At 33.4% G+C, this 13,806-nt stretch overlaps 1 protein-coding gene across 11 annotated transcripts in view; it reads left to right on the top strand.

Annotated features, from left to right (window-relative positions):
• Nucleotides 1-13,806, top strand: part of LOC114328204 (cleavage and polyadenylation specificity factor subunit 1) — a 148,764-nt gene that overhangs the window by 38,786 nt on the left and 96,172 nt on the right. For all 11 annotated transcript variants that reach the window (XM_050655592.1, XM_050655598.1, XM_050655603.1 and 8 more), the window contains exons 7-9: nt 3,353-3,660; nt 6,508-6,819; nt 9,578-9,931. In XM_050655592.1, the coding sequence (XP_050511549.1) occupies nt 3,353-3,660; nt 6,508-6,819; nt 9,578-9,931 (974 nt within the window). The remainder of the gene's footprint in view (nt 1-3,352; nt 3,661-6,507; nt 6,820-9,577; nt 9,932-13,806) is intronic.

The following is a 13,806-nucleotide window of genomic DNA, read 5'->3' on the forward strand; positions in this document are numbered from 1 at the left end:
CTTAAATAATATAATAATAAGTCACTTGAATAGGTTTTTATAAAAAATATTAGAATAGTAACAGTAGGTAAACTGAATTTACCGCTTGTATTGATGACTTGAAAAACGCGCACACTCACAGAACAAGAAAATAAATCAACATAACTTAATATTTTGAAACCGTTTAAATCAAACAAAGATAGCCAACTGTATAGAGAAAGAACAGCTGAGTGTGACAACCAAGGTTTGACCTATTGAAAAAGCCTGCAATATTTAAAAAATCAATTATAAAGTCATATATCTTGTGAGATACATTGGGCAAAATAGGGTTAACTTTTCCTCTATTTTTCCGGTAGAAATTCATATATAGGGTGTCAATTTGAAAAGTTGTCACCCACTATAATTTGGTCCCTATAGAAAATCTAAAAATATACAAAAACACGTCAAATTTATTTATGAGGGGAACATTTTATAGACCAGTTTTCAACCAAATTACACTAACCCTCTAGCGGGGGCGGACACAACCCCCAAAATCTTTAATGGAAAGGGGGGTTGAGTGTTACCTCATTTTAAAGATCGTTCGATTACCTTTTCAAAAATACGACATACATTATATTTCTCTTCAGTAATTTTGAAAAAATCAAGTGAAACCGTACAGGTATTAAATATCGAGTTCAGAACTCCAAAATTTGTTGAAGTATTGAACTCCAAATTGAATTTTTTTTGGGGTGTTTTGATATTAAGTATCGAGTTCAGAACTCCAAAATTTTTTAGAGTATTGAGTCCAAGATTTTTCCAAAAGTACAGAAAAGAAATATAAGGAAATAAGCCACAATTTTACTAAAAAATGAATTTATTAACGTTTCGAAGCCCAAATCGGGTTTCGTTGTCAAAATACAAAATACTATTAAAATAAACAAAAATGTTGTTGCTAAGTAAAAAAATTCTGCTAATATTTATAAGAAAAGATTTATAAAATCAGACGTATATTATACATTTTAAAGTAGAAGACTTTAAAATGATATCGCCAATATTTATGAGTTGCGTTCCTGGGACGACTTTACTAAAAGATAGTTCATTCGATTACATGAAATCAATCCCAACTCAAGAATATCCGTCGCAAAAAAATCATAGAAAAAAATCATAGCATGTGATCTGTCTTTAAAAAGACAACCAAATGCAACGATGACAGTAAAATTCTCGCGTTAGAGATTCCATAGTAAATCACGAGGGAAAACCAGGAAAAAACCTCGTGATACTATCCCGACATCGTAAGTATTTGGTCTTACATTTAATGTACCTTCAAAAAACTAATACCAAATTCTGACTTTAATATGTTTAAATTATAAATAATATTAATAATACATAGATATACAATAAGTAATACTAAAATATAAAATATGTATCAACTCGATATGTTATTGACTTACTAATCGTGGTATTTTCTTTCTATTAACTTCCTCTTTCAGTATGGGTAAGTAACCACATCCTACTGCATTCTACCGAGGAATTTGCGACGCAATTGGTTTCATTAGAGCCACTTCTTTGATTTTTCTCTTTTTACTATCTGATTCTTTCAGGACTATACTTGAATCTCTCCACTGAACTCTATGTTCATTATCCCATGCGTGTTGACATATTTGAGATCTATCAAATTCTCTATTTTTAATATAAGACTGATGTTCACTTATTCTAACGTTTAATGGTCTTGATGTTTCACCTAAATAAAATTGTTCGCATTCACAAGGTATTTTATAAATGCAATTCTTTGTTCTTTCTTGTTCATTGTTAGGTGATTCATCAAGACCATTAAACGTTAGAATAAGTGAACATCAGTCTTATATTAAAAATAGAGAATTTGATAGATCTTAAATATGTCAACACGCATGGGATAATGAACATAGAGTTCAGTGGAGAGATTCAAGTATAGTCCTGAAAGAATCAGATAGTAAAAAGAGGAAAATCAAAGAAGCGGCTCTAATTATGCTAAATGAAACCAATTGCGTCGCAAATTCCTCGGTAGAATGCAGTAGGATGTGGTTACCCATACTGAAAGAGGAAGTCAATAGAAAGAAAATACCACGATTAGTAAGTCAATAACATATCGAGTTAGTACAAATTTTATGTTTTAGTATTACTTATTGTATATCTATGTATTATTAATATTATTTATAATTTAAACAGATTAGAAGCCTTCGAAATGTGGATGTCCTTAAAAGAATCAACCAAGAACGTCAGCTTTTCGAAAACATCAAGAAAAGAAAAACGGCGTATTTGGGTCACATCATGCGAAACGAAAAATACCAGTTCCTTCAACTTATAATCCAGGGTAAAATTGAAGGCAAGAGAGGAATAGGACGCAAGAAAATGTCCTGGCTCCGAAACATAAGGCAATGGACAGGGATTACCGACATACAATCACTGATCCACATTGCAAGAAACAGAGAGTTAATGGAAAATGTGATCGCCAACATCCATTAGTGGATTTGCATTTGAAGAAGAAGAAGATAATTTAAACATATTAAAGTCAGAATTTGGTATTAGTTTTTTGAAGGTAAATTAAATGTAAGACCAAATACTTAAGATGTCGGGATAGTATCACGAGGTTTTTTCCTGGTTTTCCCTCGTGATTTACTATGGAATCTCTAACGCGAGAATTTTACTGTCATCGTTGCATTTGGTTGTCTTTTTAAAGACAGATCACATGCTATGATTTTTTTGCGGCGGATATTCTTGAGTTGGGATTGATTTCATGTAATCGAATGAACTATCTTTTAGTAAAGTCGTCCCAGGAACGCAACTCATAAATATTGGCGATATCATTTTAAAGTCTTCTACTTTAAAATATATAATATACGTCTGAATTGCCAATATAAATGAGTCAGATTAAATAAATTATTAGAATAATTTTTTACTAAGCAACAACATTTTTGTTTATTTAGTATTATTTTGTATTTTGACAACGACACCCGACTTGGGCGTCGAAACGTTAATAAATTAATTTTTTTGGTAAAATTGTGGCTTATTTCCCATTTAAAATAGTTCATTATAAAAATGCCACAAGGAAATAGCTTCAGAATATTTCAACATTAAGAAATATAAGGCATGTGGTATTTTTGAAAAGGTAATTTAATGACCTTCAAAATGAGATATCACTCAACCACCCTTTCCATTAAAGATTTTGGGGGTTGTGTCTGCCCCCGTTAGAGAGTTAATGTAATTTAGTTGAAAACTGGTCTACAAAATGTCCCCCTCACAAATAAATTTGACGTGTTTTTGCATATTTTCAGATTTTCTATAGGGACCAAATTATAGGGGGTGGCAACTTTTCAAATTGACACACTGCATATGTACTTATGACTTTTATTAACAGGTATTCAGATATCAAGCTATATATTTGAAGTGTGTGACAGTTTCCTTAACATAGGACCTTGTGGCAATATGTCAATTGGTGAACCAGCATTTTTGAGCGAAGAATTTAACGATAACGTCGATCTGAATCTAGAATTGGTAACTACAGCCGGTTACGGAAAAAATGGTGCCCTTTGTGTGCTACAAAAAAATATTCGACCTCAAATCGTCACGACGTTTACACTACCAGGATGTTCCAATATGTGGACTGTGAAAAGTGGAGATGACCAGCATGCCTTTTTGATATTAAGTCAGGAAGATGGAACGATGGTAAGTTTGTTTAGATTATTTTTTTTTGTATTACTAAATTTCGATCTTTTGTCAAATATTTATACACGTTTTCCTGTGCGTACTATAAAGGTACGATTCCGAAAGTGGCTGCAGACTGCCAAACCGCAGACTGCACTGCAGCGGCAGTGTCGTCTGCGGTCAGACCAATTCCGACCAGAACTGCACTGCATCTACATAATAGCGACAACAGCATTACACGATGGGAATTTATAATAGTATAATATTAAAAGTCGTGTAAGTCATAAGTAGGATGTCAGACTCAATGAATAATGATGAATTAATGTTATATCTTTTGATGGAAGAAGATGACGTCTTTTACTTTTACATTATAAAAGAAAAAGGAAGTCAACTAGGTCTCTATTTAAAAAAAGATAATTTGAAGAAAGCTTGCGTCGTAAATAACTGAATATTTTGCTACAAAATTATTCAATTGCTCTTCTTCTTTATTTGAAATACTCATTTTCAAAATAAATTCAATTCTTTTCACTTTTCAGTCAATTTGGAAACAGCAAAAATACGTGTTGTCGCTCTGCGGTCGGTGACACTACTGTTTCTGCTGCAGTACTGCGGTCTGCGGTGGCGACGTTCCGCGTGCGGCGCCGACAGTGCCGCTCTACTCGACATACAGCTCATAAGAAACCATATGAACTAGTAGGTCTGTCGCTGCGGTCTGCGGTTTGCGGTCTTGCTCGGAATCGTCCCTTAATTGGTTTAAGGTAACGTTGTAGCCCATATATTGTTGGAAAATAATCAGAATCATAAAATAAACTCTTTATTTGACGTTTTGGTTTCTAGTTCGGAAATCAGGCAAATGGAGAAAGTTCTAAACTCATAGTTGTAAATTAAATGACAAGAAATCAGCAGTGTCTTATACAAAAAATCTAGAGCCTGAGCCACAAAAATATCAAGACAAATAAAATAGTTAACTATTTATGTATACGGGAAATAAGCCACAATTAAATTGAAAAAATAATTTTATTAACGTTTCGACGCCCAAATCGGGTGTCGTTGTCAAAATACAAAATTCTACTAAATTAAACAAAAACGTTGTTGCTGTGTAAAAAAATTCTTCTAATAATTTATTTAATCTGACTCATTTATATTGGCAATTCAGAAGTAGAAGACTTTAAAATGATATCGCCAATATTTATGAGTTGCGTTCCTTGGACGACTTTACTAAAAGATAGTTCATTCGATTACATGAAATCAATCCCAACTCAAGAATATCCGTCACAAAAAAATCATAGCATGTAATTTGTCTTTAAAAAGACAACCAAATGCAAGGATGACAGTAAAATTCTCGCGTTAGAGATTCCATAGTAAATCACGAGGCAAAACCAGGAAAAAACCTCGTGATACTATCCCGACAACGTAAGTACAGTAGGAAAAATGAAAGAATACCCATGAACGAACATATAAAACACGCTGTATTTTCCTGTCACCGTGTCACACAAAAAATTGGCCAGCACAAGTACATGTAATAATTATTGTTACATGTACTTGCACTGGACAATTTTCTTTGTGACACGGTGACAGGAAAATAAAGCGTGTTTTATATGTTCGTTCATGGGTATTCTTTCATTTTTCCGACTGTATTTGGTCTTACATTTAATTTACTTTCAAAATGAGTAATTATTGTATATCTATGTATTATTAATATTATTTATAATTTAAACATATTAAGGTCAGAGTTTGGTATTAGTTTTTGAATAAATGATAAATAAATAACCACATCATAATCTATCGATTAAAATAAGTTTCAGCTTGTGGGTCCAAAATCGACTTTTTTCGACAAAAGCCACCCGCCTATAACTCTTCTACCAGGTTTTCCTTTTATTTATTTCTCTAAATCGAAATTCAGTTAAAACGAGGAAAACTAAAAGTCTCAGATACAAAGTTTACTGTAATAAAACAATTAAAATAATTGAAATAAAATAATAAACAATATTTTAAATCTAACACTTTTCGTCAAAAAAAACTGCTTTCTGGTTACATCCTGAATCTGCGGCTTTAACAATTTATAAGCACGGAGACGACGAATATAGAAGAAAGCAGAAAGGACAAAGATCACGTATCTACTCTCTTTTCGTCTGGGAAAAGAGCCGAAAGACAGTTTCGAGTACTCAAAAATCTGAGTATAGCTCCACCGATGACGTATGAGAGGCAGAAATAGCTATCTGGAGATGGTGGTCCAACTCTGAATCAAATAAAAACAAAAACTGTCTTTCTCCCTTGTTCATCTTTACTCAGATTTTTGAGTACTAGAAACTGTCTTTCGGCTCTTCTCCTAGACGAAAAGAGAGTAGATATGTGACCATTGTCCTATCTGCTTTCTTCTGTATTCCTCGTCTCCGTGCTTATAAATTGTTAAAGCCGGATATTCAGTATGCAACCAGAAAGCAGTTTCTTTTGACGAAAAGTCTTAGATTTAAAATATTGTTTATTATTTTATTTCAATTATTTTAATTGTTTTATTACAGTAAATTTTGTATCTGAGACTTTTCGTTTTTCTCGTTTTACGAAAGATGTCGCTGATTTGCATCTCAAAGGTGGAATTATTGCATTCGCGGTAATTTCCCTTAAATAAGGCAGGCTTGTTGATGTTTGATTCAGAGTTGTGACTGCATAGCTCCACCGATGACGCCTAAGAGGCAGACATAGCTTTCTGGAGATAGTGGTCCAACTCTGAATCAAATAAAAACAAAAACTGCCTCTCCCCCTTGAAATTCAGTTGTTTTTCATCTTTTGTTTTTTACTATGGCGAATGCTAGGCAATTATGTTTGACTACTTACTGTATGTTGCATGTATTTCTTTACTTATTTCAGATACTACAAACTGGTCAAGAAATCAACGAAATCGACAATACTGGATTCGCAACCCACGGACCAACAGTGTATGCCGGTAACTTAGGAAATAACAAATATATTGTCCAGGTAACGACAGTGGCTGTCAGACTGTTACAAGGTGCCAATCAACTACAACACGTCCCTATGGATTTGGGTTCGCCTATCGTACACATTTCCAGTGCCGATCCGTACATTTCTCTGATGACGTCAGATGGGCAAGTCATTACGTTGATGTTGAGAGAGACTAGAGGAACGGCCAAGTTGGTTGTTAGTAAATCCACATTATCAAATGTAAGTATTTATGAACGTTAATATGTATTATGTACACTGAGTGGCACAAGAAATGGCCACCCCACAAAATGGGTAATATTTGATGTCGTGAATTTTCTAAATCTGTTGTCCGATTTAAGTGATTTTTTTAACATTCTATAGCCTTATTTTTTAACAATATCGCTGTAATAAAATTATTGCTAGACAGGTAAATTATCATTGTATACCGGGTGTACCAATCAAACTGTGTTTTATTCTCAAAGTTCACCACACCTTGTGTAATATTCTAGTATTTATAAAATATTGAAATTAAAACCCAACTATAGTCGCAGGTTTTCTTAACATTCTGTTTTTTGATTCATTCGCTTATGTTGGATAATAAAAAAGTTAGGTACTTTAACAACTAGCCACGTTCTTCATTAATACAGGGTGTTTCTAAATAAGTGCGACAAACTTTAAGGGACAAATCTGCATAAAAAAATAATGGCCGTTTGCTTTATAAACCCATGTCGGCAAATGATTTGTTTCCGAGATACTAGATGTTGAATTATTTTCTTACAAACTGACGATTTATTCATTGCTCTAAAACCAGTTGAGATATGAAAATGAAATTTGGTAGTTTTTAAGATACAGTTATTGCACATTTTTTGACATACAACTAAGAATTTTATATTCACCATTGGCGTGCATGCGGGTAATATTACCCGTCATATTACCCGTATGCGCGCCAATGGAGAATATAAAATCCTTAATTGCATGTCAAAAAATGTGCAATAACTGTATCTTAAAACCTACCAAATTTCATGTTCATATCTCAACCGGTTTTAGAGCAATAAATAAATCGTCAGTTTGTAAGAAAATAATTCAACATCCAGTATCTCGGAAACAAAGCATTTGCCGACATGGGTTTATAAAGCAAACGGCCATTATTTTTTTATGCAGATTTGCCCCTTAAAGTTTGTCGCACTTATTTAGAAACACCCTGTATTGATAAAGAACATGGCTAGTTGTTAAAGTACCTAACTTTTTTATTATCCAACATAAGCGAATGAATCAAAAACAGAATGTTAAGAAAACCTGCGGCTATAGTTGGGTTTTAATTTCAATATTTTATAAATTCTAGAATATTACACAGGGTGTGGTGAACTTTGAGAATAAAACACAGTTTGATTGGTACACCCGGTATACAATTATCATTTACCTGTCTAGCAATAATTTCATTGCAGCGATATTGTTAAAGAATAAGGCTATAAAATGTTATAAAAATCACCTAAATCGGACAACAGATTTAGAAAATTCACGACATCAAAAATTATCCATTTTGTGGGGTGGCAATTTTTTGTGCCGCTCAGTGTATATGTATAAAACTGTAATTTCTTTATAATGTAAAGTTGCGATAGGCAAAAGTATTGACCACATCGAAAAGACACTTCTAGAAGCCATGATTAAGTGGTAAAATAAAATATCATAAAGTGACAGGTATTGGGTTGCCCCTATCTAGGAAAAAATTTACCGGTTATAAACCATAACCGGTTTTTTTACTTCGCAATAATCGGTTTTTCTGGTGAATTTTTTGCCCCGGTTAAGTATTAACCGGTGAAAAACCGGATAAGTTATCCCTGAAAAAAATAATGAATTCAGAGAAAGTACTCAATGAACGCCGTTGCCGTTTATATATCGATTGATTATCTTAGTATCAATATCCATTCCAATGAAGTATCGCAAACTAAAGTGCAATGTGAATGTAACATTATAAACTATTGGGTATTCGCTAATGACTAAAAAAAACCAAACACCGGATTTTTGATCGGTTATAAACGACAGGTTAAACCGTAAGTAAAAAAAAAGAAGAAAACTGGTGGTTTGTCAACCACCCCCATCCGGAGACCAAGGGGGTAAGTTTTGAAAAATAAATAGATATTACTGAAGAAATAGTCAGAATGTGCAAGATATTTCCATATACATCTTTGTTAATAAATGGTATCAAAAATAAACAGATTCGCATGAAACTAACAATATATTATAATACGATTGGCAGACTTTAGAATTGTAGGAACTTATGGATAGAATCGGCGACAAGGATATGTTTGCAAAGTAGATAACACTTTGAAATAGGAGAAATCAAGACCTTCTTTGTGGTGTAACCATACGAAAAAAATAAAGACAAGTAAGTAATACGTGTAATCTAATCAATTAAGTATACAAAAGCACCAACAACATCATACATTGGACAGAACAATCGAATTATACAGGTTGAACGAGAAGAACATGGAAATGCCATCGAAAGAAAAGAAAAGACGTCATCCCCAGCAAAAAATGTCAGAAACACAGGACATAAAATGAAAAATGAAACAACGGTGCTAACTAATATTGAAAATAGGATCAAACTGGTAATCAGGGAAGAAATAGAAGTTGGAAAACATAAAAAAAAATGCAAGAGATGATGCCCAAAAAGCCAACTGAATGGAAAACTTTACAGAAAAGCGTAGAAATTAAATTAGCAAATAAGGTGATTTCAAATGATATCCTAACTATCAAACACTGAAAAAACTTGCTCGACAACTTAAAAAGCGACTTTGTGATTGAGCCTCTTTCAAAAAATAGCTCATTTCTAAAAGAACTGCCTTATTCTGGAATTGACAAGTAAATAAGAAATGAATGCCAATATACTTAAACCTTAAGTACGTTTATGATTTACCCATTATGTAGTATCAATCCTTTTCTATAAATTTATGACGTAACTTTTTTATGGAAATACATATTATTTTTTATGTTTTAGAATCCTCCCGTATCCACTATATGTATGTACAAAGACACATCAGGTTTATTCACAAATAAAATCCCCGAAGAATTTGTCCAAGTTCCGGCACACGTAATAAGAGAATATGAATCTAAATCCGAAATTGAAAATGAAGACGATCTGTTGTATGGTGAGGGTGACTTTAAGATGCCTTCATTATCAGCAGCACCCCCAAAACCGAAGGTTTACTACAATTGGTGGAAGAAATACATGACTCCAAATAGGCCTACCTTCTGGCTATTCGTTGTCAGAGATAATTCCAATTTGGAAATTTATTCCATACCTGATTTCAAGTTATGTTTTTTCGTTGCCAATCTTTGTTTTGGATATAAGGTAAGTTTATTATTTTTAACATTTTTAAATGTGGACGGTGAAAGGGCATTTAATAAAACATACAACTATAAAAATGTATATAATTTAAGTGTTCTACTATCTACATACGTACTATAAAATTTTACTCACAATTCTACTTCAGTTATTATTAGGATTTTGGAAAATGTCAAATAATTGGATCCCATTACTTCTTTTTACAGATCTGATAATTATTATGAGTTTATCGTTTCTCCAATTTGGTTTTTTAGCAAAATTTTTGTGTACATATAACATAAATACAGTGTGGGAACCACTTATGGAATAAAAGTGTTTGTATATTTTAGACAATAAAAAAAAACGTTGGGACCCGTCAACTTTTAAATTCAATTATATATAAATTTGAATGTACAGAATGTTTCACGTAAGTCTGGCATAGTAAAAATCCACGAGGAAAAAGTTTTCCTGTAGTTGGCTGTATACCATAATATGTATTACAAAAACGAATAAAATCTTTTATAAAAGGTATATTTGTTAAGATCACTAAAAAAGGCTAGATCACAGAACTAGTTTTCGATCGGATGACCGATCATCATCAGTGCTTACGTGATCCTAACATGCTAACCACCAAAATACAAAAATATGTGCCTTGTTGCCAATATCTTCTATCATTGCAGTTTTCATCTTCTATTCCTCGTACACTCATTGATCGTCTTACTCCCTGTATCCATGTCGTTCTTGGCCTTCCTCTTTTTCTGTTTTCTGTAGGTATCCATTTCATAATTTTCTTTGGCAGTCTTTCCTCCCCCATTCTCTGAACATGTCCGTACCACGTTAATTGTTTCTTCTCAATGCATTATACAACCGTTTCCTGTAAATTCATTCTTCGCTTTACTTCCTCATTTCTAACCCGGTCCAATCTCGATGTTCTACTTGCTCTTCTTAGGGCGTCCATCTCAGTAGATTTTTCGTTTTTGGTGTTCCTTTATTCTCCATGTTTCGGATCCGTATAAATGTGCTCTTAATCATGGTGTTGTATATTCGCATTTTTCTTTGTTTCCCTATCTCGGTACTCCACAAAACTCCGTTCAATGATTTAATTATCGTTCTTGCTTTATTTATTCTGCTCTTAATTTCTGCATCGTCAGTACCTTCCTTGTTGAAATTAATGCCCAAATACTTATATTTATCACAGCTAGTTATTTTCTGATTATTGTCCAATATCATATCAGTTGAATCCTCACCTAGGCATAAATATTGTGTTTTTTCTACATTCATCTGCAATCCCCATTTTTCGTATTCTTCCTTCAATTTGCGAGGCATATATTCCAAATCTTCTTTATCGTTTGCACATATTACCTGATCGTCTGCAAACTGAAGGGTGTACATGCAGGTGTTGTCGTCGATTTGGATGCCCATTCCACTGCATTTTCGTTTCCATATTGTAAGGGCTTTGGCGACATAAATCTTAAACAGACTTGGTGATATGCAACATCCTTGTCGTAGACTTTTGTTGACTGTAAACAAATCTGTTATTTTGTTTCATAATTTTACAGCAGATTTCATGTCACTGTATAAATTTTGGACAGCTTTTATGAGAGTAAAGTTAATGTTGGGGTTTTGCAGTACTTCCCATAGTTTCGGTATCGGTATATTGTCATATGCTTTTTGCAAATCTATAAAAACTATTTGATTTGTTTCAAAAAAATGATTTGTTTTAACGAAAATACATTATCCGTACAGGACCTTCCAGCTCTAAACCCGCATTGTTCTTCTTCTTCGTATCCTGAGTATTCTTGTTCAATCAGTTCTCTTAAAATTTTTGTATATACTCTGCTTATTGCATTTGTTACTGATATTCCGCGATAATTGCTACATTTTAGTTTATTGCCCTTTTTATGAATCGATGATATATAAGATATTTTCCAGTCACTGGGTACATTTTCGCCATTGATGTACTTTGTAAATACATATGCCAGAGATTCGAAAAGTTTTTTAGTTCCATTTTTCAGTAGTTCGGCATTGATCCCACCTGGACCAGGAGATCTTCCATTTTTTAGTTGTTTAATTGCATTTTTAACTGCTACACTGTTTATGTTTATTTCTTCCCCTACAATTTGTATTTCCGTCTCTGTTGGTTGTGAGTATTCGGGTCTTTGTTCAGTTAATAAGTCCTTATAATGTTGAACCCATTTATCTGTTGGTATTAATTGTAGTTTGTCGTTGCGTGTTTCATTATTCTTGATCTTGTTCAGAAATTTCCATGATTCACTGAATTTTCGTCCTCCTATGTGTGCTTCGATTTCTTGGCACTTTCGATCCCAGGTCTCTCTCTTACTTTGAATGATTTTATGTCTTGATTCTCTTTTCTTTTCTCTATATCTGTTGTAGTCTTCTTCATTTTTTGTGTTAAGCCATTTTTGGTATAGTATCTTTTTTTCCTTGACTAGTCTCTCTGTCTCTGAATTCCACCAGTATTTGTTACTTTTTCTAATTTCTCTGATACCAAGGGCTTCCTTTGCAGCTGCTTTTATGCTGTATACTATATTATTATAAACCTCTTCTGTTGTTAGATTATTCGGGCTTAGTATGTAATTGTCGAGTCTCGTTTGATAGTGGGCTTAAACATGGCAAAATATGTGGGCTTAAACATGGATGTATAAAATATCAAATGTATTATGCTCCAGGTACCATTTGAGCCCAAAATTGACTTGTTCACATGTTGACTATATGGTGGCAAGTTGCCGACTCGACAACATGCTTCCATTCCTCTCTATCTTGAGCACTCTCCATCCAAAACTTCACGCCCGTAGCTTTAAGGTCTCCTGTTCCTGTTATATTATCTCGCCACCGGAGTTAAGGGCCTCCACGTGGTTTTCTTGCAGTTAGGACTTCTTCTCATACCAGCCTTATCTTTCATCCGAATGCTTTCTGAGGTGTACTGCCCATTGGAGTCTTCTCGACTTTATTTATTTTATTATGTTAGCGTCTGGGTATAGTTCTTTAAGCTCTTTGTTAGTTCTTATTCTATATTGTCCTGCTACTTGATCAAGCACAAGCCCAAAGCTCTTTCTTTAATTTTTCTTTCCCAAACACGTAGTCTCTCTACGTGTTATCGTCAACGTTTCGGTACCATACACCACTACGGGTCGTATGATTGTTTTATACAGTTGTATGTATTGTATGTCTTGTTAGTTGTTTCGATGTTATAAGGTTTTGAAAGGCATAAAGACATCTGTTGCCGACTTGTATCCTATTGTTTGTATTTCTTGTAATTCTCTATTCGTCGGCCTTATATGAAAAATACATTAGTCCAAAATACCTGATTTTAGAGAAGGGACAAAAAACTAACTGTGCATAACCCCACTTTTGTATTCGCGGTGTGCAAGTACTTGGAGGGGATACGAGAAACGATCGTGCGCAAATAGCGGAGAAATCTTGCAACTTTCTTAAATAATTCAGTGTCAATTGAAATTGTCACATTGACGTATATTTTATACCTACTGTCATTGAAGAAGAAAAATTCTATGTTGCTCCACAATATTGATAAGATATGCAATTATTATATAAAAGTAAATTTAATTAATTGTATTTTGCTTGCAGTGCTGCATTTAATAATTAATTTTATTTACTACATACAATTGTTTACCTTTTAATAACATAACCTCAGTCTTACTTTTTCTTCCTATAATTTTTTTTGGGCTATGGCCTTGACAATTATCTAGCAACCAGGACTAATATAATTGGCCAATATAATTAAAAGTGCGAAAATTGTTGCTGAGCTATGAAACCAGGTGTCGCTTTTCCGAACTTGCACGGTCCCAATACAACTAAATATAATGTGAAAATTGCACAAGTCTCTAAACAATTTAAGTTCACGTTTTTAGTTATCAAACAAT

The sequence above is a fragment of the Diabrotica virgifera genome, chromosome 1, assembly GCF_917563875.1.
Source record: "Diabrotica virgifera virgifera chromosome 1, PGI_DIABVI_V3a".
In the NCBI taxonomy this organism is placed as follows: Eukaryota; Metazoa; Arthropoda; class Insecta; order Coleoptera; family Chrysomelidae; genus Diabrotica; species Diabrotica virgifera.